A 27137-nucleotide genomic window follows, 5' to 3' on the forward strand; every position below is an offset into this window, starting at 1 on the left:
TACTTACGTTAGAAAAAGAGCAAACAGAGGCATGATAGCGAGTGGAGGCAGGGACAAGTAATTAAAAACACCTTACAGTAAACGAGCCGCGGGGAGGGAGGCGCTCGTCACGGCGCAGCGGTGGCGGCGAGCACAGCTGCGCATGCCGAGGCCCGGGGAGCTACCCACAATTAGAGAGACGACAGAAGCAGGTTCAAAGCCTAGTCCATGCCAGCGTCTCTGTCCTGAGGGGGGGACAGGGTTGGAGGAATGAGGACGAATAGAGGGTAGCACTGACACACACACACAAACACACACGCTGTGCAGCAACAAAGAACTCATATTCATACCCACACACACACAAGTATATGATCTTGAGAGTCTGGCCAGAATGCACACCTCCCTGAGCTCCTTTGAAGGCTGCCATCTGAGGAAACTGGGTCCCTGCTGTAGGCGGTGACGCCAAGACCCTCTGCCTCAGAAACAGATAGACCTGGTCATTTTATTCCCTCTCTCTCTCACACACACACACACACACACACACACACACACACACCACCCCAGAGGCCACACTGCGGGGGAAGGCTGTCTTATTAAAAAGTTAGTGCAGCAGCAGAATTTAATTACGTGTAAATAAGTAAATAAACATTCAGAAATGTACTTGGTTGAGGAATGTGGCTCGTCACGCTCAGCACTCGGCCCGGGAAGGGAAATTAGATTCTGTGGCTACATTTGAGAAAAATATAAAAAATGCTTTTTACATTTTTGCAACAGCACCCGCATTGGCTTATTGTGCTTGGCTTATTGAAAGGCACTTTGTCATGCTAGCACTTCTGCATCTAAAAAAGTCGAAGTGCAGCGATGCAGCCTCTCACCCGGGTCGGAGATACACAGAGCCTTTCGCGGTGGCATCCACCGTGCAGAATCAATTGTGGTTAACAAATTGGCCGTGACGTCTCGCCCTGCCAGGGAGGGTGGGACCCCGTTTCATGGGTCCACCCAGTTTTTAAAAGGACCCTTTTCCACAGTCTGGGAGGCCTCTTTTAAGAGGCGAGGTGAGCGGAGCACAGACATGACCACTGTGAAATCAACACTTAATAATGCTCCACATCGCACTTAAACAGGGCAAAGTCAGACTAATGCACCACACACAGAGTTGGCCCATGGTAACCTCATTCAGTGGAGGGGAGCAAAAGGTCTGTGGGAGGTGTTTGATAAGGTTAGGACAGATTTTTCCCTCATCAATTAGTTTATAACATGTCGGACAGGTCTATGACATGTTATCTTTTTTTTGGCTCGACAAACTGTCCCAACACATATATAAAATGTACTTTCACACCATCCAAAGAAAAACACCACACTGTAACGTAAGCTGAAAGTATAATGGCTGGCAATTCTAATGGGAAATTACTTAAACGATCAATCATAAAAAAAAAAAAAGGTTTTATTTGCATTTTGATTAATTCGCCAACTGTTTCAGCCCTAGATTCGTTTATTTGACGTGTTACACAGCTGCCTTGTTTAACTACCGGTACAAAACCAATTCTTTTTACTTTGAGGAATGTGGCTTTTCATGCAAAACACTTTTTGAATTAACAAAATTGGGCAAATTGCTGAAATGCATCATTATCTGAATACAAGCAACCAAAACAAAAGTCTAAATTTAGACTAATGATTGCTTGGTAAGAATCAAGAACTATCTGAAAAGTCTGAAAAGGCATCAATACAAAATGTTGGTCATTAACGCCAATAGCGCTAACTGTGCAAACAACAGCAACAGTGTTAACCCCGAAGACTTTCTATCTTTACGGAGACAATAGTTGATTGCTGGTTAACGAATGCTCTTAATGTGGAATTGAGCACTTTTTGTATACAGTGATGGATTTTTTTTTTTTTGGTGGTGGTTATTGAGGTTGTGCATGGCCAGAGGTGGTCGGTCAGTCGTTATTCTGTAGCAGTTAGATAGGAGCGGTTCCATGCAGTCTGTCAGATATGAAGTGAATGGAGCAGCAGGTGGACTGGAAGTAAGATGATACAACAATATAGCTCATCATTTTTTATCCAGCTGCTCCCCCTGACAATCACTTCCTCCTTGACTGTCACTCATCTCTTCCTCCCTCTCAAAAAACACCTTTCCTTTCAGGGGTTTCTCCTTTTTCAAAATAAGATGTTTATTTCCTCTTTCCTCTCTCTTGCACACCAAAGACAAAAAAAAAAAATTTCAACTAGGAAGAATGTTTCAGCCCGGTGGGAAAATACCATAAGTCTTTGCCCTTAAGCTTTGTCACATGATTGCTCGTCCCGCCGCCCCGCCTCGCTCTTCAACCCCTCATCCTCCCAGCCCAGCTTGTGTGGCAAACGCCAGCTGCTTTTATTTTCTTTTAAACAAGTGAAATGCCATAAGAAAGATGTGTGAAATGTTTTGCCAGCACAATTACGTAGCATGTCGCCTCATTAGGGATGACTAAATGGAGCAAAATGCTCGGGTGAGATCCGTGACCTTTGGGGGGGGGGGGAACTGAGAGGCGAGGCCAAGAAGTTTGTGAGGGCAGAACGGGGAGCTAATTTTACTTCATAATGGCAAACAGGCAGCTTGAATGGACAGAAAAGAGGGGAGCAGCAGGGTCAAGTGTCACCAGTGCTGCCAGGCTACAGAGGAGGCCCAGAAACACACACACACACACACACACACACACCTCAAATTCAGCCCAGACCCCGTTCCGACAATGTGGCCACGCCCCCCCACCCTTCCCTGCCTTTTGTGCCTCTTCAACAATGATTAACTGAGTTTGGCAATTCAGAGAGAGTCTTCAGCAGCACAATGCTCTCTCTTACAAAACATAATAGAGTCAGCCCGTGAGTCAAACAGTCTCTCTTTCTTCCGCTGTTTTTTTATTTTCAGGCCCCAAAATTCGCACCTCCCCCGACGATCACAGCACCCTTTCGCTTTTCTTTGGCCCCCTTTAGCCTTTTCTCTGCCTATCTGCCTATTCCAACCCACCCCCCACTCGTTAATGCAGGAAGAGCGGGCAGATGCGGACGTCCTCCTTATGCATAAAAACAAGTTGCAGATGGCGAGAGGCAGCAGTAGGTGCCATGTGCTGCATGTGAAAAGGTATTGATTCTCTCAAATCGATGCGGAAAAAACATCCCCAGCAAGAAATTTGCGGAATTGACCTCGCTGATCTTATACCTGTGATGCTCGTATTAGAAAGAGCAATGCACCGAGATATTATTTAGTGGCATGAAATCCACCATCCAGGCAGTACCATAGGGGTGCTCAAAAGAGAGAGAGAGAGAGAGAGAGAGAAAACACACACAGTACACTTGTAATGAGTGGTGTGCAGTGCTGAAGGGAACTTGTACAACATGGTGTGAGTAAAGCTGAGCAGGGGTGTTAACAGAAACACTACAATCGCAGAACATCACACCCCCGGGCCCTTAACAGGAGTTGTGAGGGAGCTCGGCTGTCTTCGTGACAGGACGAAGAGAAAGGAAGGGAAAGACTGTGATGTCGCTTCTTTTTTTCCTTGTTTTTTGATGAAATGTCTGATTGTCCCGAGCTGGAGGGAAAAGAGGATGAAGCTGGTGGTTTCAAGTGCGTAATCATTTTCCGTTTTTCTCCCGTTGGTTCCAAGAACATTCACATGTAGATTTACACATTTTTTTTACCGATTCCATTTTTATGGAATAGGAATTTTAGCAACAAGTAGATGTGAATTGGGTTTCCCAGTGCGTCAAGTTATAGCACTGGTACTGGCTTTTACCCCATATTATGTACAAAATGTGCTTTCTTGCAGAGAGTTGGATCATGTGTTTGAAGGATGGAGATAGAGGTTTCGGGCGGTTGTAGCCTAGCTTAGCATTCAGGCTGGTACAAAAGGCATGGATGCAGGATAAAAGAAAACACTATTGCACTATCACTGAAAGAGCTGGGTGATTTTGTATGAATTTTATACTCTGAAGTCCAACTTGTTTTGCTTCATGGGCTTTATCTTTATACTTTAGATAGAAACAGCTACATTGACTGTCATTTAATTTCAAGTGTTTACACTTAATGAGAAATACAAAATAATTCATACTTTTTTGGTCGGTATAAATGTGCACTTTGTCACCATTGCAAAATAATAACTTGGTTTTTGTATTTATATGTATTTGAGTTGTGCAAGTTGGAAAACGACCAAAATAAGATAAACTAATTAACGCAACAAATCTTTGTTTTGTGTGGTTGCCTTGATCCTTCGTGGGGGACAAGACTCCCGGCTGTTGTTCACCAAGAAATATTCACAGCACATAACTTCCAGTAAAACCTCAAATTGCCACCACATATCCATAACCTAAGCTAATTGCCTCACTGGGGACATTACAGTAACATACACCCATTATATTTATAACTCTGAGGTGGTGAGCAGGTCTGTCAAAGCGACTGGCAGCACGATGTGAATGTTTTGTTAGTAACCCAATGTCCCCTTCATCTCCATTATTACCACCTCTCCTCTCCACCTCCACGTGGCTTTGTGAGGAGAGGAGCCACCTAATTAAGTGGCCACGAGGCTCATTCTAACACAACAAATATGGGGGCTAATCTGGAAGCAGGACAAAAAACTACAAATAGGAGTCATCTGCAGATATCCTACAGATAGTGTCTAAAAGGACATAAATGTGAGACTAATCTGTCTTCTTCTTTTCTCTTCCAGGACGGCAACAGTAGCCAGGAAAAACCACAAACTACTGCACCCGTGTAAAAAAGAGGATTATCAAACTACAACTCCGTGCTTAACAATGGCAGCCCGATCACATGTTCCAGGAGTTGCCAGCACCTTCCTCCCTTTGGCCCTCTGCATTTTGATCCTTCTGCCTCACAGCCTTCTGGGTAAGCCCGCAGAGGAGGAAAAGGCAGGTGGCTCAGCACTGCTGCAGAGGGTGAAGAGAGGCTGGGTGTGGAACCAGTTCTTTGTCCTGGAGGAGTACACCGGACTGGAGCCACTGTATATTGGAAAGGTCAGTGTTGCCTGCATGCTGTACTGTATGCAAACACACATATATGAAGGAACATAAAAAGGGTATGACCTGGGGAAATGCAAAGCGGGGCGGTTTCTGACCCGGCAGGGGAGCAGCTTTCCAGCATGACCTTTGCAGTTGTTGTACATGAGGTGTGCCTCAGTGTAGTTTTTTCAAAGGGATTTCAACCAGGGCAAACTAACAGATCTACAGGGGAGCGCAGCAGCCTGGAGGTCATCTGCTGCTGCTTGGCCAGAGCTGAGCACATGAATGCAAAAAGAGTAGATCATGAGTGGACAGAGGCAAACTTCAACCACTACACTGCAAAAAGAAAAAAGTGAGAAATCCCAATTTAATCCCTGGCTGCACTGCCTCCATCAGACAGCCTCTCTCTTCTGTCCACTTTGAACCAGAGCCAGACAGCAGTGATTGAGTTAATTGACTCGAACCAAGGGTTCACTCAGACGGCCTCCCACTCTACAGAAGTGGACGGCACGTCTGCAGCACAACTGACATGCTCTGAAAGATGCAGGCGGGGGATACTCACAAAGGAGCACTTTGAACGCTCAGTCGCTAAAGTGAATTGAACATTTGATCAATAGTTGTAAGGCCACTCATCAGCGGGGAGTCAACAATCTTGCAAACCACAATGAAAATTACAGCTAAATCTGGTTTCTGCTCCTGTATTCATTGTTTGAGCAGTAGAGCGTCTCTACAAAAATGAACCCATTGAAACAAAATATGTGTTTTTTAGCTATTTATTTTGGTTTTACTTATTTGGCTGGGACAGTGCACAGCTTGTTAGCTGCACCAGTGTTAGCTGTAAGCTAATTGGCATCTGTATTTGCTGGACAGGAAACAGAATGACATCTGTTACAAAAAAACAATGTCTGCCACTTCGTATTAGTGGAAAATTCACAAATAATGATTTTTGCACATTTCAGCATTGGTGAAACAATGGGGTACTGTTCTTTATCCATATATTTTACTTTCCTAAAATCAAATCTTCATTTTGATTGAATACAACATTGGATGTCGGTGTGTAATATAATGTTAAACATCAATTATCATTGTTTTATTAATATTTTGTTGCACCCAACAAGTTTAACAATATTACCAGCAAACACGGCAGGCACATAGACATGGCCGATGACCTGAAACTAACAACAATGAGATATAGGGTGGGCAGGCTGAAAAGTGATTGGTGGAAACAAAGGGAACAGAGCAAGGCTGATGGGACTTAAACACAGGTGATACATGAAAAAAATTCATTATGAAAGAGGAAATACAAATACATTGTGAACTCTTATAATATCCGTCCTGATATTATAAGCGTGACTCCTGCAGATCATCCTGTCAGAACTTGGATGCAACATCTCCCAGTGTCCATATGTGGAGGTATTCAAATTCTTCCCATTCCCAAATAAAATATTGTTCTTAGAGTTTGTAGTTGCCTCAGTATTCCAAGTTGACTTTTAAAAAAAACACCCTCCGAGATTTTCCTTTCAAAGTAACACAAACCTGCCTAATTAGTGTTCTTGAATAACTTCCCCTCCACCACTTGGGAATACCAGGAGAAAGGCTGGATTCCACAAAGTCATGTGCTCCGACCAGATAGCAGAGTAACGAGTCCTGAGAGGGTATCAACCGTGCTGTGGGATACTGTATCTGCTCACCGTCGCTGCAGCATTCCATCTACTTCTTTCCCATTTAAAGTTTCTTCTCTGATTATTTTCAAAGCCGCTCACCCTGAAATTTTCTCCAATCTGAATTAAATAAGTGAATCCGACAAGCCAGTCCCAGTGAGCCACTCAAAGCAGAAAGTCATTGTAAGATATGACAAAGCAGGGGGAAATATGTACTGTAGGTTTTTATTCTCCTCGGCTAAGCCTACCTCGCCACTCCTCTGGTGAGGAGCTTAGTATTCAGATCCATGGGGATGTTGGAAGTTTGAGTTTCGTGCCGGGTTGCGATGGCGCAGGTAATTGATAGGCCGAGTGTCAACCTCTTTTCATGGGTTTGAGTGGAAAGGAAGGATCAGTGCCAGAGAAGGCAGAGGGAAGGCAACGGCTGATATATCACTGCCAGACATGGGGCTGAAGCCCACAATGGGGTGTTGATTAAAAAACATATTGTGGTCCTCGGTGACTTTCCGGGACCGCGAGTGAGCACGTTGTCCGAAGAGATAGGAAAAGCTGCATAGTCAGGCTGCTTGGGGGATGATAGATATTGTGAAGATTGCTGCTCAGCTATCAACAAAAACGAGCACTTTAGCTGCAAACTTCTGGCAGTCTGACGACCTCAGCTCGCTTCGTTATTTCACTTTGTGGCCCAAGACGATGAAAAGGCCAAGTATCGAGAGCGCTTTAAGAATCAGCGGGGGGTTGTCGGTGCTGGGTGTTTGCCTGCTGATTATATACCAGACGGACATCAATGGGGGCATTTAATTCCACTCTGCCAGTGTGATGGCAGTAAGTACTCATCATACGTAGAGCCCCTTTGAGGACAAAGTAAGAAGTGATTGCACAGGCTGGCATTTGGGCTGACAGGCCACAAAAGGCTTCTGATTGCACTGCTGGGCCCATAGCAACACACAGACTGGAAGCATTGATTAGATGTCTGCTTACAGCTACTGTATTAAAGGTACACATATAGCTGCACACCACTTGTGGAGGGCTACAATTTATCTACCCACGGGCTCCATTCAGACTACAATCACTACACAATATTGTCATGTGATTGTACTTTTGTGCAATTTAGCACACAAAAAAGCAATGTCACCATTAATTAAAAAGGATTGTAACATTTAAATAATAATGGGTTGTAGGCTGTTGAATGAATGGAAATGTCTTTATATATGGGAAGTTTTTAATAATTGCAATGCTGCAACCCTGCCTCCTACTAAATTACGTTCCGTTTACGTATTTTTTTGAGGGAAACTTTTTCATTACATTAGTTGATTGGGTTTAGGCAACAAAACTACTTGGTTAGGTTTAGTAAAAACATCACTGTTTGGCTTTTTTTTAAAGTATGTTAATTAAAATACGTCAACTTTAGTTGGCACAGGACTCAAACAGCAGTCTGCTAGATGAAAGTCCTGAGTTTGTTTAACACATCCATCCAGCCAGACCTCCTCCCAACACAGACAGTGAAAAACAAACAATTGGGGAGAAAATATGATTTCCCCTTCAAATGTAATTTACAATGCAGTTTAAACGTACATGTATTTCTTTAGGAAACTATACTGAGGTCAAAGTGGCGACTCACAGCTATAGATTGTATGCAAGACGTGGACATACCATGACTACCTTTAGAAGCCTCGGGTTACAGGACAGAAATCAGACATTTGGTACAACCCTACTGGGCTTGTATTGCAACATCACTGACACATGTTCAGTTGGATTCAGATCATGCGATTGACTTGGACAGATAACTTTCCACTGGTTGTCTTGTCTCCATGTTTTGGATCCCTGTGCTGCTGCATTGTTCTAAATTTGGGGGGTGTGACCTAATTTAATTTCCCCTAAATCATGTCACTGTCCTATTCCTTTTGGACTGTACCATGTGTTGTATTCCTGCTGTGATCACTGTGCACTTGATGATATTTGAGGCTTCCATTCTTCTTCCTAAGAGTTTGGATTTGACACCTTTAGTCGTCCTATTTTACTTTGAAATACTTGCCGATGTCTCTAAAATAAAAGTGGATCTCTTCCTTGACAATATGGATTGTGGAATAAAAGGTTTTTGCCTGACATCATTGAACATCTCCACAGCTCCACTCAGACATGGATAAAGGCGACGGCTCCATTAAGTACATCCTGTCGGGTGAGGGCGCCGGCACCACCTTCACCATCGATGACAGTACGGGGGACATCCATGCCATCCAGAGGCTCGACCGTGAAGTCAAGGCCCAGTACGCTCTCCGTGCCCAGGCCAGAAACCGCCTGACGGACCGGCCTCTGGAGCCCGAGTCCCAGTTCATTGTCAAGATCCAGGACATCAACGACAACGAGCCGAGGTTTCTGGATGGGCCCTACCAGGCGTCTGTACCTGAAATGTCCAATATAGGTAAGCACCCAGTTAGACTAAACCTGCTGCCTGTGCATGTCTGTGATGTTTCATTTTAAAGGGAATGGCTGCAGCTGGAGGTGAACAGTACTTAAGTACATAACAGCCCTGCAGAGTAATTGTTTGTTCTTGCAGGCTCAACTCCATCTGCTTCATTCAATAGTCTTAATAGCTTTTTGTTATTACTTTGAAGTAAGTGAGCATAGTTAATCCAAGGAAATTATTTGTGTTGATTCTTATGTCGATATCGGTGTAAATAACCAGCGTCTTCCTTCCTTCTCTCCATCTCCGTGTTCATCCAGGAACGTCGGTGATCCAACTCACCGCTACCGACGCCGACGACCCCACGTATGGCAACAGCGCTCGTGTGGTCTACAGCATCCTGGAGGGACAGCCTTACTTCTCAGTGGACGCCAAGTCTGGTACGACTTCTGAGTCTGGAACAACGCAAACCGCCGCTTTGATCCATTAACTGTAGATTTGAGTTTTAGATTTATTCATCACTCACTTAGTTACGTTGTTTTTTCCATCTATTTATGTATTCATTTTATTAGATACACTATACCAAGGTAGAAACTACCCTTCCTGGGGGTCCATACAAAAAATGTACATCACAATGTAAAAACAAATGTGTAATTTAAATTCAAATCAAATAAGAGAACTTTTGTTCAAAAGAAAAACAAGGAAACGACAACCAATGCAAACAAGAATACAAATAAAACTACTAATGACAAGAACAACAAATGACAAAGACCATCACCTGCGATGTGTGGCGAGTCGACCTGATAAAGTCTACCACCAGCAGTTTATTAACACTCTATCGACAGCTACTACTAATTCCCCAGCGTGTTTCCAACACTGTAATTGCGAAACTGTCTGATTTTAGCTGTCCTCACTTCAAGCCCCTGTGTATAGCAAGCGACTCTGAATGTGGGAAGCTCAGCATGGCTCCTGTTGTTGCTACGAGACTAGTGAACACTTGTCTGAAACACGGCACTCTTTTGTTGCTACTTGCAAAAAACTCAAAACTCCTGGCACTCGACATTAAAAAATATGCGAAACTTCTCTGATGAAAATGAGGACAGAGTGAGACAGACAGGCACCCGTAGTGAAGTGATTGACTTGTACAACAAGCTGCTTGCTAATCCCCTAAAAATAGATCAAAAGTCAAGTTCCAATCTATTTGCTACAAAACACATAATTCATTTAGCAAACAATGCTGTGTACATCATATAATTTTTCAGTGTTGAAGATTGATACCACTCTCATATCTCTATGTTAAAGTCAAGATGAACTGAAAAATGTAACCCTTTGAAATCACACCCCAATCATATTGTACACCTATTTAACTATATCTAAATACACACACACTTTACAGATAAGTATTAACGTAATATTAGTATAATATTAGTAGTTAATTGCATTGGTAGTGTGGTAGTGATGCCGCGGTAGCTACCTCACTTTCCAGAACTGGATGTTGCAGCCTGGCGTCCACATACATGGTGTACTATATAAAAAAACAAGCAGCATGCTAGCAATAAACATAAAGTTTGCAAAACGTGAAAATAAGGAGCTTAAACTCCTCAAGCTCTAAGATGTAACTGCAGCACATGTTAACAGCGTTCATAACTCAAACCAGCAACAACATAAATCTATTGGATTCCTAAAAGCAGACAGCCACTGGACTTTTTTTTTTTTTTTTTAAACCACAGCTGCCTCATTTCCTTGTTTGTCACGGCAGAAATCTGTTGCCGATCCTCTCAGGCTGGGCTGCCCATCAGCAGCCGGTTGGACTGCTGCTGCTGTAGGTTCATCCATCACTGAAACACAAGTGGCTCTACAGCTATCAATCAGCCTCCCCGACTCGGCAGTAAGCACGGCGCCGAGGCTTTTATCGGTGTGAACACAATGGGGAACACATATTGCTCAAACCCACACACGTGCTTTTTCTTTTCTTACACCTCAGCACAAAACATTCCTTGACCTTGGTTGGATTCTGCTGCATCCGGCAAAACTGTCTGTGTATGAATGTGCTTGGTAATAACACGCCGTTGGTCATGGTGCACGAATGGGCCCCGGACAACAGGCGGAGCGGAGTGAAAACACACATCCTTGAACCGTAACCACCAGGTGAAGGCAGTTTACATGCCTGGTTGGTGTAAAGCGTGAAGGCTAATCTCAAATTTTTTAGCCCAAAAAAACGAAAAGGTGTCCTTCAGCAAGAAAACTGCCTTAATAACTCCCGATGTGGTTGTATGTCAGACAAAAGGGAAGGTACGTTTCTCTGGCTACAAGTGTATTAAAATACATGACATTCAGAAAATCTTACAATAAAAGGAACTAGAGATGCAAAACACGAATGTTACATATGATGCACGCGTAAAGAATACAAATATTGTAGAGTTTCTGCCCAATGATGAAAATGTGCTTGAACTAAATTGTCGACTACAGCTTTAAAGGAGAAACGCGTTACTTGAAAAGTAGAAAAGAACAACAAGATTCATTATAAATCACTCATGCAGCCTCTTGTCCCGTCCATTGAGAGCGCTGACATTCCAGGACGCCGTCGCTCCGACTCATGACCCTAATCTGTGTCACCAGCTCTCTGCAGCTGACCTTTTATTCACCTCATGTGTCTCTGTTTGCCCTTTCTTATCCCCCCTGTCCCTCCTCAGGCGTGGTTCGTGTGTCCCTGGCAGACATGGACAGGGAGACCAGAGAAAACTACACCGTGGTCATTCAGGCCAAGGACATGGGCGGCCAGCTGGGGGGGCTCGCTGGTACCACCACTGTCAACATCATGCTTGACGACATCAACGACAACCCGCCCATGTTTGACCAGAGTAAGAGCCAGACAACAGTTCCTCCTTACCGCTCTACTGTCTATTATTCTCTACTTTGCTCCCACTCTACCTGAACCTCACTTCACTTCTCTTTAATCCCTCCTGGAACTCTCACAGCTGATAACAGGGGTTAAATTCATGTTTTAGAAAGTTTCTCTCAACAGGAGAGAAAAAGGTGTTGTGGTATTATATTTATCACAATGCAAAAATGGGACTATATGCATTGTGGCGCTGGAAAAAGGGTCCCAATATTAACTAATGGTGATCAGTTATGACTTACAAATGATTGCTTGCATGAGGACTGCGATGGATCATTTTCATTATCGATTATGCAGAATTTTTTTTCCCCAAGGTGAGGTCTTCAAATGTCTTGTTTAGTCTGACCATCAGATGTAAATGAAGCATTACCAGCTAGCCAGTTGGGCTACAAAAAGGCATGTGCAGCCGGGCCTGACTAGGTCAACAAAGAAAGGAGAAGCTCAGATAACAACACAGAGGGAGTGCAGCTTAATTTCCTGCTCAGGTAGAAATACAGTTTGCTGCTGCATTAATGCGTTGAATGTGCAATAGAGAACCTTTAAAGGACTAATCAAATAGTTCAAAAGCCACCTGAGGTGTTTGGAAAAAGAATTCAGATGTTTTGATCCTCCTGAGGATATATGTATTTATACGTTGTATTATTCAGCTCTTCCTGAGAGTTTACTGTTTTGTATGGATGAGAATCAGCCACCTGACCACACATCTCCACAATGATCCACCTCATTTCTCTCGAGCATCCCAGCAGTTAGCCTTTGCCCTTCTACCTCCATCCACTTCTGGCCGCCAGTCCCTCTCCATTTACCCCCTGGCCTTCTCCCTCCCCTCCCCTCGCTTCGCCACCAGACGCCCCATGCTGTCTCTTTGATTATCCCCATTTCTGCTCCTCTCATTACCATCCTCCTGGGGTCAGGGGTTGTCTCGCTGTCCGCGGCCATCTCTTCCTGGCCGACGGGTGGCTCCACTCCTAGACAAAGAAAACACCCGCCGCCTACTTCCATCACCAGTCCCGCACCAATTAGTGCCATCACTTCGATGAAACTTTGATCGGTTGTGAAGAGCTTCAGGGATTCCCCTTTATCAAGCACAATGTTCAGGCATTTCACTGTAGACTGCAGGGAGCGCCACAAATTGGGCAGCTGTCACCTCTTCTTTGAGGTTAAACGGTAGATGAAATTGAAGCCAACCCACGAGACAGTATATAACCCAATTGTGAGGCGTTTATGGACCCATTCATTTTAACTTGTCTGAGATGTGATTTCGAGAGGAGAGAGCGCCCGTGTAGGTAACTGAAGAGCTTTGGCTCCCTCTAGAGGATAGAAACGCTACGACTGCATAATCATCCTGTTGGTTCATTTCCTCAGGGTTGTACCAGATGAGCGTCCCAGAGTCGGCTCCTGTGGGTTCGGTGGTGGGACGGATCTGGGCGAAGGACAGTGACATCGGGCTCAACGCCGAGATGAAGTACAGCATCATCGATGGAGACGGAAGAGACACGTTTGACATCAGCACTGACCCCACCAACCTTTTTGGCATCATCACAGTGAAAAGGGTAAACAGACGAACTGATGAAGAACATCTGTTTTTTTTAGTCGTGTTAAAAGTCACATGTAATTGATAGTTTGGCTAATTTTCAGAATTCCTCTCATCAGAAAACAAGTCTTATTTAACAGAACATTTCATAGATTCGGTATTATATGTAATTTTTTTAACAAATTACACCTATCCTTTATGATATCATGGCAGAAAGAGAAACTGCTTGGGGTTGTAAAGCCAAAAAGCTACAAAAGTCCTTTCAAAAACCTGACAATTCAATATCCTCTTAAGAGAAATGGACTTGTCCTATCCTGTCATGTTCAAAATCTGTCTATTGAAAAATGCTGAACGCTGAATTCCAAAAATTTAAAGTTTCACTTATTTTTAGTTAACGTCTGTCTTGATCGCTTCACTTTCCTGCTGCTCCCTATCATCCTTCATTCAGGCACCTTGGTTCCTCTGGTGGTCTGTTACTAGAGATGTTGGGCTCTCATATACAAGGAATGTAATGTAGAGAGACAGAATGTTGACTTCTACTGCATAGTACTTAGTTCTCTGCAGTCCTTGTCAACATTAATCTGGCACAAAAATTGTTTAGAAATTCACACACTCTTTGAATTTGTTTATAATTGCAGCCAAAGTGCAGCAAAAGTTCCATGACAGGTTTCATCTGTATGACGCCTTTCTATACGTTTCCTCCTCCAGCCACTGAACTTTGAGGGCAAACCCAGTTACACCCTGAAAGTGGAGGGAGCCAACACCCACCTGGACCCCACCTTCCGCCACCGCGGGCCCTTCAAGGACGTCACCATCGTGCACGTGAGCGTGGAGGACGTGGACGAGCCGCCGCTGTTTAACTCGCCGGCGTACTTCGTCGAGCTGTCAGAGGACACCGAGATCGGGACGGTGTTGAAGACGGTGTCAGCAAGGGACCCTGATGCTGCCAACAACACTGTGAGGTGAGGAAGACGTGGCAACAACACCATCCCGCTGTGGTTTTTACAGCTTCACTTCTCAGCCTACTATCCTGTTGCTTTCCATAAAGCCAATAACACAAAACAAAATTCCACATTTGGCATCACTGTAGACAACTTTGCAGGTGGGCTTGGAGGCTCTGAAATTTCTGAATTTTCTTCAATTAAAAATGGCAATAACAAAATAATCTGGTTGTTCAGCTGCCGTGATTAAATGTTATTATAATAATTATATTCTTAAATAAAATGACAAGAAAAAAATTAAAGTCAGGTGAGTTGGAGCATTTTAAGTACCTACATTTAGTTTTCCTGTGCTTCTCCCAATGCATGCTGGGACGAGCTGCAATAGCAGTTATGGTCATTAAATGTAATGAGAACATTACATTTAGCTGAATTTAATAATCTAGATTAATTGACTGCGAGTTGACAGACAGGCTTTGTTCTGTAGGTGTAATGTGCCATGTTAACCAGCAGGGGGCAGCATCACAACATGACTTCTGAACACAAGGCACCATTTATCAACATGTGTGTTTTTAGAGCTCCACAATGGGACATCTGATACAGATGGAGGACAAACATAACAGTGTTAATAACAAAGATAAAACATCCAGCAATTAGTTAAGACGCAGAGACAAGAGGAGCTGAGCTGACTTTCATTTCCCTCAATTATCACTGTATGTTATATGTACGAACAGAGCAGCTGTTGCATGGTGAGTTTACTGTCCAGACTGCACCTCTCATAAACTAATTAGACATAAAGCTTTTAATTAGGCTATTAATCATCTGAAGGAATCAATGACTGCGGCAGCAAACGAGTGTTTCGCGGGCTGCACCTCGTCCCAGCTGTCCGCATCACAGCCTCAATAAGTCCTGAACGGGACGACACAGTGGCTGTGTGTGTGTGTGTGTGTGTGTGTGTGTGTGTGTGTGTGTGTGTGTGTGTGTGTGTGTGTGTGTGTGTGTGTGTGTGTTAAAAGTGCTGTGTCCAAACTTTCCTCCTCATTCACTATTCTGCACACAACAAACAAAAGTCAATAGTGGGCAGGAAATTGAGATCCACCATAGTTGTCCTCTACATAGAACTCCCTGGATGGTGAATGTTTTTGAAGATGACATACTTGTGCTGGCGCTTGAACATTCCTTGTCTTGTAGTAGCATTATGCGATGCCAGACAGTTCCTGCCAATGGTTTCACACTGTTCCACTAATCAACAGGTGGCAGTAACACCAAGATTATGCTGCAATGCACCAGCAGAGTCAGGGAAGAGCAAGCAATTCTGGGTTTTATCATTTTAAATGTATGAGAAGGAAATGCTCCTGGCCTGCCACCTTAAGATACTTTACATATCCCTGTGTTTCTGCCAACGTACTAGGATAAAGTAGTAACATAAGTATGCCCTGTCCTGTGCCAAGCCACCAACAGCATCCTGTCCTTGGCCTCCAGTCCAGTCCAGCACAACTCCTCCAAATCACAGAAACATCTCTGAGACGGTCCCGACCCCCGGGTTGGGAACCACTTCTCTCAACAATTAACTGGCAACCCTCTCATTCCTGAAGAGACGGTTGGAATCAGAGCCACTGATGCATCTAAATCCCCAGAGCTGTATTATGAGGAGAGTTACAGCAGATAGGAGCAGATAGCTGAGGAATCAGTTCAGGATGACAGTGAAGAGCTGAGATACAGCAGCAGCAGCATCAGATGACAGATAACAACAGGCAGCAGGTGACCTTCAGTCTCCCTGTTTGTCTCATTTCCATTTCACATAACTCTGTCCGTTACAGACGGCAGCATGACTGGCAGATATATCTGAACCCGCGCACACACACACACACACACACACACACACACACTTTCACCTGCTATGTGACACATCTGTACCAACTCACGGCAGTGGAGGAGGGATATTAATAGAGATCCTTCAGGGAGATCTTTGCCAGCCGTGGTTGTGCCCGTCACGACTGATCCCCATCGGCACACAGTCCAAAACACACACACACACACACACACACACACACACACACACATACACACCTGCTAAAGTTACCGGTTTCTTATTAAATAATGTATGCTTGTCACTTAAATGCAGTCGAGTTTGTTGCAGACTTTCCCTTCTTTCAGCCTTGCAAGACAACAAAAGAGTTTTTAGCACAAAAGACTAAATCCAGAGCGAGAGATGAAAAGAGTACGAGAATATTGTAAACCAAATTGTACAGTACAAACTTACTTTCATAAAAATGGCAGATAAAATGAGTGAGTAAACGCTGTTGATTTTTCTTTAAAGGGAAGATAATGATACAAAATACATAGACCTATTAAGGAAGAGAAGACATTTAAGCCACGAATGCAATAACTAACTAATATAATTATATATAAACAGACAAAAAAAAGCAGCCTTCCTCACTAGAATTTACTAGAAAAGAGACTAAACTCTGAGATATAATCAAAAATTACCATAAATAAACAACAGTACACCGCGGCGGGTGCAATTAGCAATATGAAGAGAATTAAACAAGCTGCCACTTATAAAATCAAATATAAACTCCACAGCAGCTGCAGCCACAAACACATTACAGCAAAAACAGAGCGTGTAGCACAAACACATGCAACACTGTTGCTGTACTCACCTATCTGAAGGTCTCTCTGCAAAACATGTACATTTAATGTCCTCAACCTGCTCCAGGTTCAGCTCCTTAGTCCACTCAGCTGGTCCCAGTACAACCAGTCAACTTAGTCTGGTTCCAGTATATAGTCCACTCAGCCTCTGCAGTCACATCAGGGATTATTGTCACAAACAGAAAGGCCTCACACACATCACTGATGCTGCATAGCAAAGGCCTGAGGCACATGGCAAGTTTGGCAAACAGGAAGTGGTTGGAAAAATGGCTGGATAAACTGCAGGGTTGATTAGGGGATGTGGAATCAGGTGTGCAGGTGGGCGGGGGATGTCAGGTGACCGGGTCTGGCAAGAGGGTCTGGGGCCATCTAGTGGATGGTTGAGGAAGGCCAGTCTGAGAAGTGAGAGGAGAGAAGGTGGGCCAGCTGGGAGAAGTGAGCTTCACTTTCATGCAAATTAAGTTGCTGATGATTCTCTAATCACTAAATTGACTGATCATCCTGCTCTTGGCGATGTGGTCTGATGCGGACTCGGTCCAGAGTGAAGCAGATACAGGTGTATTCAGTCCATGTGTAAACATGTAGGACACCTCATGGTTGCATGAACAGGTTTCTGCTCCACAGCCTGGAAGAGGATGTGCTCTCATCATCTCACATCTGTGTGTGTGTGTGTGTGTGTGTGTGTCGGTGTGTGTGTTGCATGTCGCTGTCTGTAGAGTGTTTTTGGGAACAGCCCGGCGGTGGCAGGAGATGAGCCAAGGCTGCAGGTCTGTGTCTCCCCGGCGTCGGTTTGGCAGAGGAGCCAGATACTGTGATTAAGCCTTATCTGGAGCCTATTCTTCTTCTTGAGCCTTCAGAAGGCTGCCAGCCTGGCGCCTTATCGCACACATAACACACATTGTGCGCATGCTGGATTGCGTGCGTGTGTGTGTTTCCCCCCTTCAGATAGGATTACAAGCACCCCAAAAAACACACAAATGTGCACCAAGACTCAACACGGCTTGTGTTTTTTTTTTTTGTGTGTGTGTGTGTTTGTCGCCAGCTATTCCATCGAGATGTCCAGCGACCCCGAGAAGTTCTTCTACATCGAGATCACTTCCGGGTCGCTGATGACGGTGCGTTCGCTGGACCGAGAGGAGATCGGTTGGCACAACATCACCGTCCTCGCCATGGAGACGAGTAAGTCACACACACGCACACACACACAGGCTTTGTGATGCAAAATCTCCATCTTATTTCTGTTTTATAATTGAACAGTGTGTGTCCTTATTTCATGTCAGTGCAATGGAAATGTTTCAAACTGTTTCTAGAAATGGTGAATAAATAGGCATCAGTGTCTCCAGACTTTTCTATAAGCACAAGAATGGATCAAATGCTTGATTTTAGAAATGTTTGGACATATATGTGGAAACTGGACCTGGCCATCGCCCTTTAAATCCTGTGAACAACGATATAAGCCGTGTTTTCCCCTTTTTTCAAAAAGCATTGGTTATGTATCATTCAGTATTGGTTAAAAACAACTGTCCCTTTACATCTTTTAACATTTCAGAGGCCCCGCAATGTGATCCATTTGATTAAACATACAGTATGTGCACAAGCCCAAGGATTTCCACTGAACTTTAGTTTGGCTTAAAGAACTTATACAGACAAAAGTGACGTGACATGGAGGAGATTGGTGGGGATAAAAAGCTCCGAATAAACAGATTGGTGCATACAAACACAAACACAGAAGCAGTGAGTTTGGAAAAGAACTCGTGCAGAGTTATGTAACGTGCCTGCAGGTCTGCACACAGCTGGTATACAGCGAAAGTCACCTTCACCCCCCCCCCCCCCCCCCCCACTGCTTTGTTTGTCTCTTTGTTTGGTAGACACATGGTAATTGAATTAATGACTAATTAAATAACTTTACGCATGGCAGCTAATTAGCGATGTGACAGAGACGGCGAGGGCGAGAGAGGGCACAGGTAGGAAGGGACGGAGAGAGAGGGGGAGCAGATGAATGGGACTGATTTGTAACTTCGAATAAGTTATTCCTTTAACACACATACTTCACTTCTTCACTTTACTTTATCTTATCTTGCAATTTTACTTTTATGTTAAAACGGCATTATATTATGATGCAAAGTCATATTATTTGCTAAAAGTCATAGTAGTATGAGGATTAAGTCATGATTTTATAGGATTAAATAATCCCGGTGCTTTTCACATTCTTGTTCGGAGCTCATTTGGAACAAAACTCTCATGTGTGAAAGCAACTGCATCAATATTCACATTTAAACTGAGCTGCTTTGCACTGCACTTTTAACTCAAATAGATTTTCACGCCGCTGATTTCACTCCGTTCCCCGTGAAACGTCAGCAACCTAACAACACTTTGACTCTGGAGCTGAAACGCACACATATATACAGTAAACGCATACGCGCTTCGACCTCCAGAGCCAAAGTCATGCCATTGATTGATCGATCATGGGATGAAACCTGAGAAAGTAGTTACTGCCTACTAATTGCCTTCCTATTGCCTATTACACAGCTGGTTAAGATATGCAAATGGTTGACTGGTAATGGAGAATAATAGAATTGTAATCTAGGCGTGAGAAGGCCTAATGCGCCGCAGGCTCGCTGTAAATGAGGGGAAGATTAAGGGAGGCACAAACCGAGCTCAGCAGGGTCCTCAAACACTCATTTATCAGTCATTTAGTCATATAGTCTATCAATGCATCTTACAACTTCTCACCAATCTGTGCCTCTTCCTGTACTGTGTCCTTAAGTCATGCCAGGGTAATGAAAATATTTCTATACTTCATGGATCAGGACTTTTCTATAAATAAGATTATACGTTTATACACTGGAAAGTTTCATCATTAAGGAAGAAAGTTTTGAGTTCTACTCACTTTTTGTCTCGGACTGTATCCTATATAGCTATTGCTATTTGTTTTCCATTATTTAAAGTAAATTAAAGTTTGGACATATTTGTGGAAACTGGAGCTTGAGGATATTTTCCATTATTCTAAATAAAGAATGAACACTTTTGTACAAATTTGTGGACATTGACGCTAGAGCTTTTTTTTTTTTTTTTTTTTTTTTTAATGAAGAATATAAGTTATTTGAACATATTTGTGGAAACTAGAGCTTGAGAATATTTTTTCCCATTCAAAATAAATATACAGAATCCATTTTTATGGAAACATTTGTTGAAACATCACCTTGTGAATCCTGTGAGCAATGACACAAGAAGTGCTTTCCACTTTTTCAACAAGCTGTTAAAGCGAGTTTGTGTGTTCCTGCAGATAACCCCACACAGATCTCCAATGTGACGGTGGCTGTGAGGGTCCTCGATGTCAACGATAATCCCCCCTCGCTGACGCACTACTTGGAGGCTCATGTGTGTGAGAACGCCAAAGCAGGACAGGTGCGAAACATCTGATATGACAACATGAAACAGCACAGTGTGAAGAATGATACGGCTGTTAAGTGGCGGAAAGAAAACCAAGTACATTTCTCAAAATACAAAGTTTGAGGCACATTATGCTGCTCTTTACTCCTCATCCACTAAACTCCAGAGGAAAATATAACACATTTTACTCTGCTACAATTATTTGACTGCTAAAGCTTCACATACACGTAGTAATACTCTGTTGCAAGTAAAAGTTCTTCAAAAGTATTTGAGCATTAGCATTAAACTAAACTTGCAGAATGGCCCATATTATATCCAATTCTTGGATTGTAGTATATTATTGTGGATTATGGATTATTGTAACTCATTGTAACTACTTGTAAATACTGCTGAGTAACTCCTAGTTAGTAAGTATCTATAATAACATATCATATTTTAATTGTTGATTAAATTTGAAATTATTCATCTGAATCTGCAAAGTAACTAGTAACTTAATTATTAAATAAGTGTTGTGGAGTAATAAGTACAATATAGTATAAAGTAACATTAAAATACTAAAGCAGAAGTACCTCAAAATTGTACTTGAATGAATGTACTTTATATATATTTATTGTGATAAAGTGGGAGATTTCAATATCTTGTAGACAAAAAATCGAAATCAAAAAGCTCATGTTTTAAATTCTAAATTGCATGCTCGGTCACAGCCAAATGTGAACCAGAGCCTTTCCTCCGCTGGGAACTAACTGTGCGTCTGATGTAATCCAGCTGATCCAGACGGTGACGGCGGTGGATCCAGATGATCCGCTGGGTGGACAACACTTCTACTACAGCTTGGCTCCCGAAGCCGCCAACAACCCCAACTTCACCCTGAGAGACAACCAAGGTAACTGTTTGTTCACAACAGATTTTTTAATTGAGGACTATCACATGACCTGATTCGACTTGACGCGTTCGAAATAGACTTGCAACTCCACTTGGACTTGAGCCTTCCGACATAAAAATATTTGACTGCTTGACTTGGGACTTGGAGTCACACTTGCCTGTCTTGACTCGAGACGTATGTCTTTGCTTGGGATGTAACTTGGGACTTGGACCAGGATTTAGCACTTACCTGCTTTGACTTGGGACTTGAGTGCAAATACTTGTGACAGAAAAAGAAAGAGCAGTTTAATTTCTGTATAAACATTGAAAAGACAGAAGGCTGATGTTGATATTCTTTTCGACTAAATACTATTTGAATCAAATGACAAATGTATTCAAATGTAACACAGGATTCGTTTGTTCTCTGAACTTAGGTATGTAGACAGTGATAAAGTGGGTGATAAATTGTTGGTTTTTCAGCTTACAGCTGTGTGAATCTTCAGTTCCCAGCTTCACCCTGACTCTCCTGTACATGCCCTGACTCCTCCATGAGCTCAACCCTTGCCTGAACTCTTCGTCTCGTTCCAGATAACACGGCGTGGATCCTGACGCGCCGAGGAAGCTGGTCGCAGCAGGAACAAACCGTCTTCTACTTGCCCATCTTTATCTCTGACGGCGAGCAGCCGGTCCAGACCAGCACCAGCACGCTGACCATCCGAGTGTGCAGCTGCGACCAGGAGGGCAACGCCATGTCGTGCAACGCCGAGGCGTACAGCCTGCCCGCAAGCCTCAGCCGAGGGGCGCTCATCGCCATCCTGGCCTGCATCTTCGTCCTGCTGGGTGAGTTTATGACCTGCTGCCCGGAGGAAGTTTAGGAGGGAGAGTGGCCTTCTGTCATGTAATGATACCATGGCTGATTTACTATCCCAAATAAGCCATTTTTTTTTGTTCTTTTTAGGATAAGATGTGTATCATGTTATGAAGCTCTAGTTTACAGAACGAAATACAATATATAGCCTATATATAATAATTACCGATAAAATCAGGATGCCTATTCAAAACGATGAGCATACACCTGTAGGTGTGTTAGTGAACGTTGCTCGGCCTCCCGGTGGAGCAGTGAGTGAACCAGCGGAGCTCTCACATCTGCAGAAAGAGATAAAGTCGGCCCATATCAGCCTCCTGGGGAGAAGGCCGTGTGATACTCGAGGGCAGCTGGCGCTAATGAACGAAGAGGAAGAAACCTATATTTAATCCTGCACGGACGATGTCACACTGGGAGATGGCTTAGCTGGCTGCTTCTAATGCTCCTCTGGTTTCTCCTTTTTCGGCCCACTCTTACTAATTGGCGTATAAATAATGAGAATTTGTAAGTCATTTTGCGTGCCATAAAATTATCTTGCTCTTTGCGTGCCATTTAACCAGCTTTCCACGAGCACGGACAGTGTTGAGTTCACGTGTGTGCTGCATTCCCCTTTTCCGTCTTGTTCTTATGTGGTTAAAACAAGTGGGAGTTGTTCTTTCTTCTTCAAGGTTGATGGTTTTGCTCTCCAGGAGGTATCACAATACTCAACAGAAGCACACACTCTCCAGCAGAAAGGTCAGGGTGTAAAACAAAGTGCTGCAGTGATTTTAATCAAGGCCTGCTGCTGCTGCCCCGAGGCTCGCCTTCGGTCTGTGCTCTTACATTCCGCTGCAGAGGTTCCAAATGGAGTCTGACCGGCAAAATGTTTTCGAGCTGGAAATTCTAGTTAACGGCAACTGCATGACATCTTTCTGGATTATTGTGCCTTCACGCTTGGCATGTAATGAGGCATTGTACAAAGTGAGAGACGGCGTTGAATTTCATTTGTACAAGCAAGGCTCTTCTCCAGCTGGCTTCTTCCTGACTCCATTGCAGCTTTTGCGTGTGAAATGATGGGAGAGAAAAAACAAAAAAACTAATTCAGCCTTTGAAATGTGTGCTTTTCCAGATTTGATACAAAAATTTGGACCAAAATTTGGAGTTCATGTCCCGTTCTGTTGTTCAAACTAGAGCAGTATTGCTTTTTCATTTTCATGGAACAGTTTTAAATATCTTAATGTATGGATATCACCATGTAACAGCTGATTAAGGCAGTTTATTTTATGAAATATGTGCTGATTCCCATGCAAATCCAGAGCAGCAATCAGAACATTGTATAAAGCCGGCTTCCTTCATTTCGTTGACATATTACAGTCAAAGGTTTTTACAGAGTGGATTTCGCATGCCTCTTATTTTCACTTCATAAATCATAAAATACTGTCAACAGCCAGAATCTGAAAGAAGAGATGTTATGGAAACAAAATAGCCCAAAATCTCAAAATTGATGGTTTTGCATTAATCTAGAACATTAGTAGAAAATATTCAAAATCCGAAAGTGACGTGTTATTGCTGATTGTGTTCAAAAGACAAAGTTCAATTTGCAATTGCATAAGACAATCTATTAATTAGCACAAACGTTTTAAAGAAGTGTGACATCTAGCTTAAACTTTATATGCTCTACAAAAACAACATTAGTGCTAAGAATGTATAAATCTTGACATCCATAAAATCCTCCCGTCCGGCTCCATGCTGAACGTCTCTTTTCTCTCTCCAACCAGTGATGATCCTGCTCATGCTCTCCCTCCGCACCCAACGCAAGAAGCCCTACCTGTGCGACGAGGAAGAGAACGTCCACGAGAACATTGTGCGCTACGACGACGAAGGCGGCGGCGAGGAGGACACCGAGGCCTTCGACATCGCCGCCATGTGGAACCCACGCGAGGCCCACCACCACCTGGGCAAGATGAGACAGGACATGCTGCCGGAGATCGAGAGCCTGTCACGCTACGTGCCTCAGGCGTGCGTGGTGGGCGGCGGCGGGGACAGCAACGTTCACGGCTACGTGCTGGCGAAGCTCCTGGACGCCGACATTGACCCGTGCGCTCCACCTTACGACTCCCTGCAGACCTACGCCTACGAGGGGGAAGGGTCGGTGGCCGAGTCGCTCAGCTCGCTCCAGTCGGGGACGTCCAACACAGACCACGAGTACGACTATCTCAACGACTGGGGGCCTCGCTTTAAAAAACTGGCCGAGATGTACGGCGTGCTGGAGACAAACCCTCCTCCCATGTGGTAGAACCGTTTGCCTTTTGAAATCGGAGACGAGTCAACCAAAAGAAAGAGAGACAAACACATGAAACAAAAGTGTGCACAATTAAGCCGGGATGTGCTCACGTCCACATCCATGTCTGTTAGCACTTGAATTCCTGCCGAAGCCTCGATTCCTCCAGCAGCCTTGAAGGCCTGAGATGCCCGCAGCAGCAGTGTGAGCTGGTTTTAAAATCTCCTCCCCCCAGAGACCGGAGGCTGGACTGGCAGCCCTGCGAGGACCCCGCAAAAAGGAAGGGCTTCAAAGCACATGTTAACTCCCCGGCCTGACCCAGCCACAGGCGGAGCCCTTTGGTTCAAAGTGTCGAGTGATTTATGCCAGAGATGAAAAACGACAGAGACCTTACTCAAACTCTGAAATGCTGATCCACCGTTTCTGCGCTTCTATACGAGACGAGCCACAACACTGAGGGGAGAAACGGGAGAGAGAAAAGTCACAGCTGCAATTGGAGACTTTCTTTTTGTTTGTTTGTTTCATCTGTGGCAGGTCTTAATTTATTTTTGTTCCATGTGCTGTATTTATCTTCTTCTTTTTTTTTTTGCTAACTTATTCGGGTACTTCAAACCAACACTGTACTTAAACTGCCGCCGTGTGAGGAAGTCTTTAAAAGATCACATATGTTGTAACGTACATGATGTAAACGCTTGTTTTGGGTCCGTGTGATGAGGAGTTTCTCACGCAGTTCTTAATGTCACGTGACATGCATACGGGAAGACGTTGCTGTAATCCCATGTGGGGGTTTTTTCCAGGTTGATATGTTTATCGTATTATTGTTTTTGTATACTTTTTTAGCTATTTGTATCGTAACTTGTTTATTTACCCCCCAAAAAACAAAGCAGTTAATCATTGAGTATAGGAGTGAAGCTGGACGTATCCCAGCAGGCGGTCACATGCCATTGAAGATGTGCAAGTTGTTGCACATCATCTTCGAACGTGGACGAGCACACGACCGAGTCGCCTTTTGTTTCGGATGCATCGCCATGCCAACCAGGGGCTTGATCTGCCTGGTTGGAGAAACTGCGTTGCTTTTCTGCCACCACACAAATGTGGCTTAATCCTCCAAACTTGTGGACATCAGAGACATTGATAATCTGCATTAAGTGCCAAATGTTTAAAATAAAAAAAATGGACAAAAAAAAGTAAATAAAGGCAAACACACACACACCAAAAAAAAAAAAAAAGGATTTTACAAACTAGGAACGAGTTGAAGGTACATTTTGATAATTTGATTGGTTTACTTGAAATGTATGTGGTCAATCATGCTACAGTAAGTGGTATGTGAATGTAGATATTTTTTTGTATTCTTGGTAATAAAACTGAAGAAAAAAAGCTTGCTTTTCTACTGTCGTTTAATCCCTTCAAGACTAGACAATTGTTATATTCACCGATGGAAGAAAAGATATTGTGCTTTGGGAACATCTGGGTGGCCATTTTCAAAGTCGTTTGTAATAATAAACTGCTCCTTTTGGTGCTGAGGAGCATTATGTGACCCCCTGAAGCATGACAGAAATGCAAGTCCTTCAAAAGATAAAGCAGCTATTTAAATTTGCAATCACACGCTGAATTGGCCTCCAAAGTGTTATTGCAGTTGATTCACTTTTCATTACAGTTTTTTCCCCTCAAAGTGCTTAACTTGCTTGTCATATTTTGTTTTGAAGCGATTTTTCTTCAGCATTGATTAAAAGCTCATCTCCCCCACCTCCAGCCTCGGTAGCACATCGCAACGTTCTGTTTGATTGCTTTCACTGTAACGTGTATATGAGCGAAACGGATCGGCCAGTGTGGATCAAAAAAATAGAAACAGGAGTTTCGACTTAACTGCTTATCAATCAAAGTGACATCAAGGAAGTATGGGAAAGGAAAAAGGAAAGATCAAGAGGAAAAGGTAAAGGTAATTAAAAAGTGGAAATAAGGCTGACCTGCTAAGTGGCATTGTGACGTAACACAGAATATGAGCCTGTAATATTCACAGTATTTACAGTTTCACTCCCTTCATCTGCATGCTGAACACAACACTGGGGAATGTTCTCTAATTTGTCTCTCTTTATTTTAACACTCAACAGTCTGTGAAGGCTTTACAAATCGCCATGTTTCTCCTTCTTGCATCAGATCAAAGTTTTCTCATCAGTAGTTTCTTCTAGCTTCCAACCGTATCTGTTGTCGGATGGTCTGGGGTTGTTTCCGGCTGTGAGAGGTAAATTTGTGTCGTCTTTCTGCGAAAATTACTTTATGCACCTTTAAGGTGAGACGCCACAGGTGCAAAATGTAACTATTAGAATGATCATTTTCCAGGTTCATTATTAAAATTCAGAAAATTTATATTTTTTTTATAAAATTCCCCAGGAAAAATATGCAAATTAAACATATTATTAAATATGTGCCCTTTTGGATACATTTCCATAAGAAGGTCATGATATTATTGATGTAAAAAGGTTGGTGACAGCTGATGTAAGCACACGTCATGATTTGTTTTCCAGGAAGAAATCATGTTGTTTTTTTGTTTTTTTTACTTTTTTGGCATATATACCAAAATACATATGCCAAACTGAGAATAATAAAACCCTGAAACTTTTTTTCTTTATCTTGTATTATTGAACTATCCTAATGAATATTATATATATATATATACTTTTTTAACATCAAGACAAGTGTCAGGGTTG

The 27137-nt window shown here is 43.2% G+C and overlaps 1 protein-coding gene across 1 annotated transcript in view; it reads left to right on the top strand.

The window, feature by feature from the left end:
• The window catches only part of LOC311028810 (cadherin-20-like), a 63071-nt gene extending 37280 nt beyond the window's left edge, over window positions 1–25791 (top strand). Inside the window, exons 2-12 of the mRNA XM_084033597.1 lie at window positions 4677–4980; window positions 8754–9048; window positions 9351–9470; window positions 11724–11891; window positions 13292–13479; window positions 14169–14422; window positions 18093–18229; window positions 20337–20458; window positions 21209–21326; window positions 21893–22144; window positions 23927–25791. Coding sequence (XP_083889723.1) covers window positions 4677–4980; window positions 8754–9048; window positions 9351–9470; window positions 11724–11891; window positions 13292–13479; window positions 14169–14422; window positions 18093–18229; window positions 20337–20458; window positions 21209–21326; window positions 21893–22144; window positions 23927–24444 — 2476 coding nt within the window. The 3' untranslated portion in view covers window positions 24445–25791. The remainder of the gene's footprint in view (window positions 1–4676; window positions 4981–8753; window positions 9049–9350; window positions 9471–11723; window positions 11892–13291; window positions 13480–14168; window positions 14423–18092; window positions 18230–20336; window positions 20459–21208; window positions 21327–21892; window positions 22145–23926) is intronic.
• Window positions 25792–27137: the final 1346 nt, after the last annotated feature.

Source organism: Eutrigla gurnardus (genome assembly GCF_963514095.1).
Source record: "Eutrigla gurnardus genome assembly, chromosome: 18".
NCBI lineage: Eukaryota > Metazoa > Chordata > Actinopteri > Perciformes > Triglidae > Eutrigla > Eutrigla gurnardus.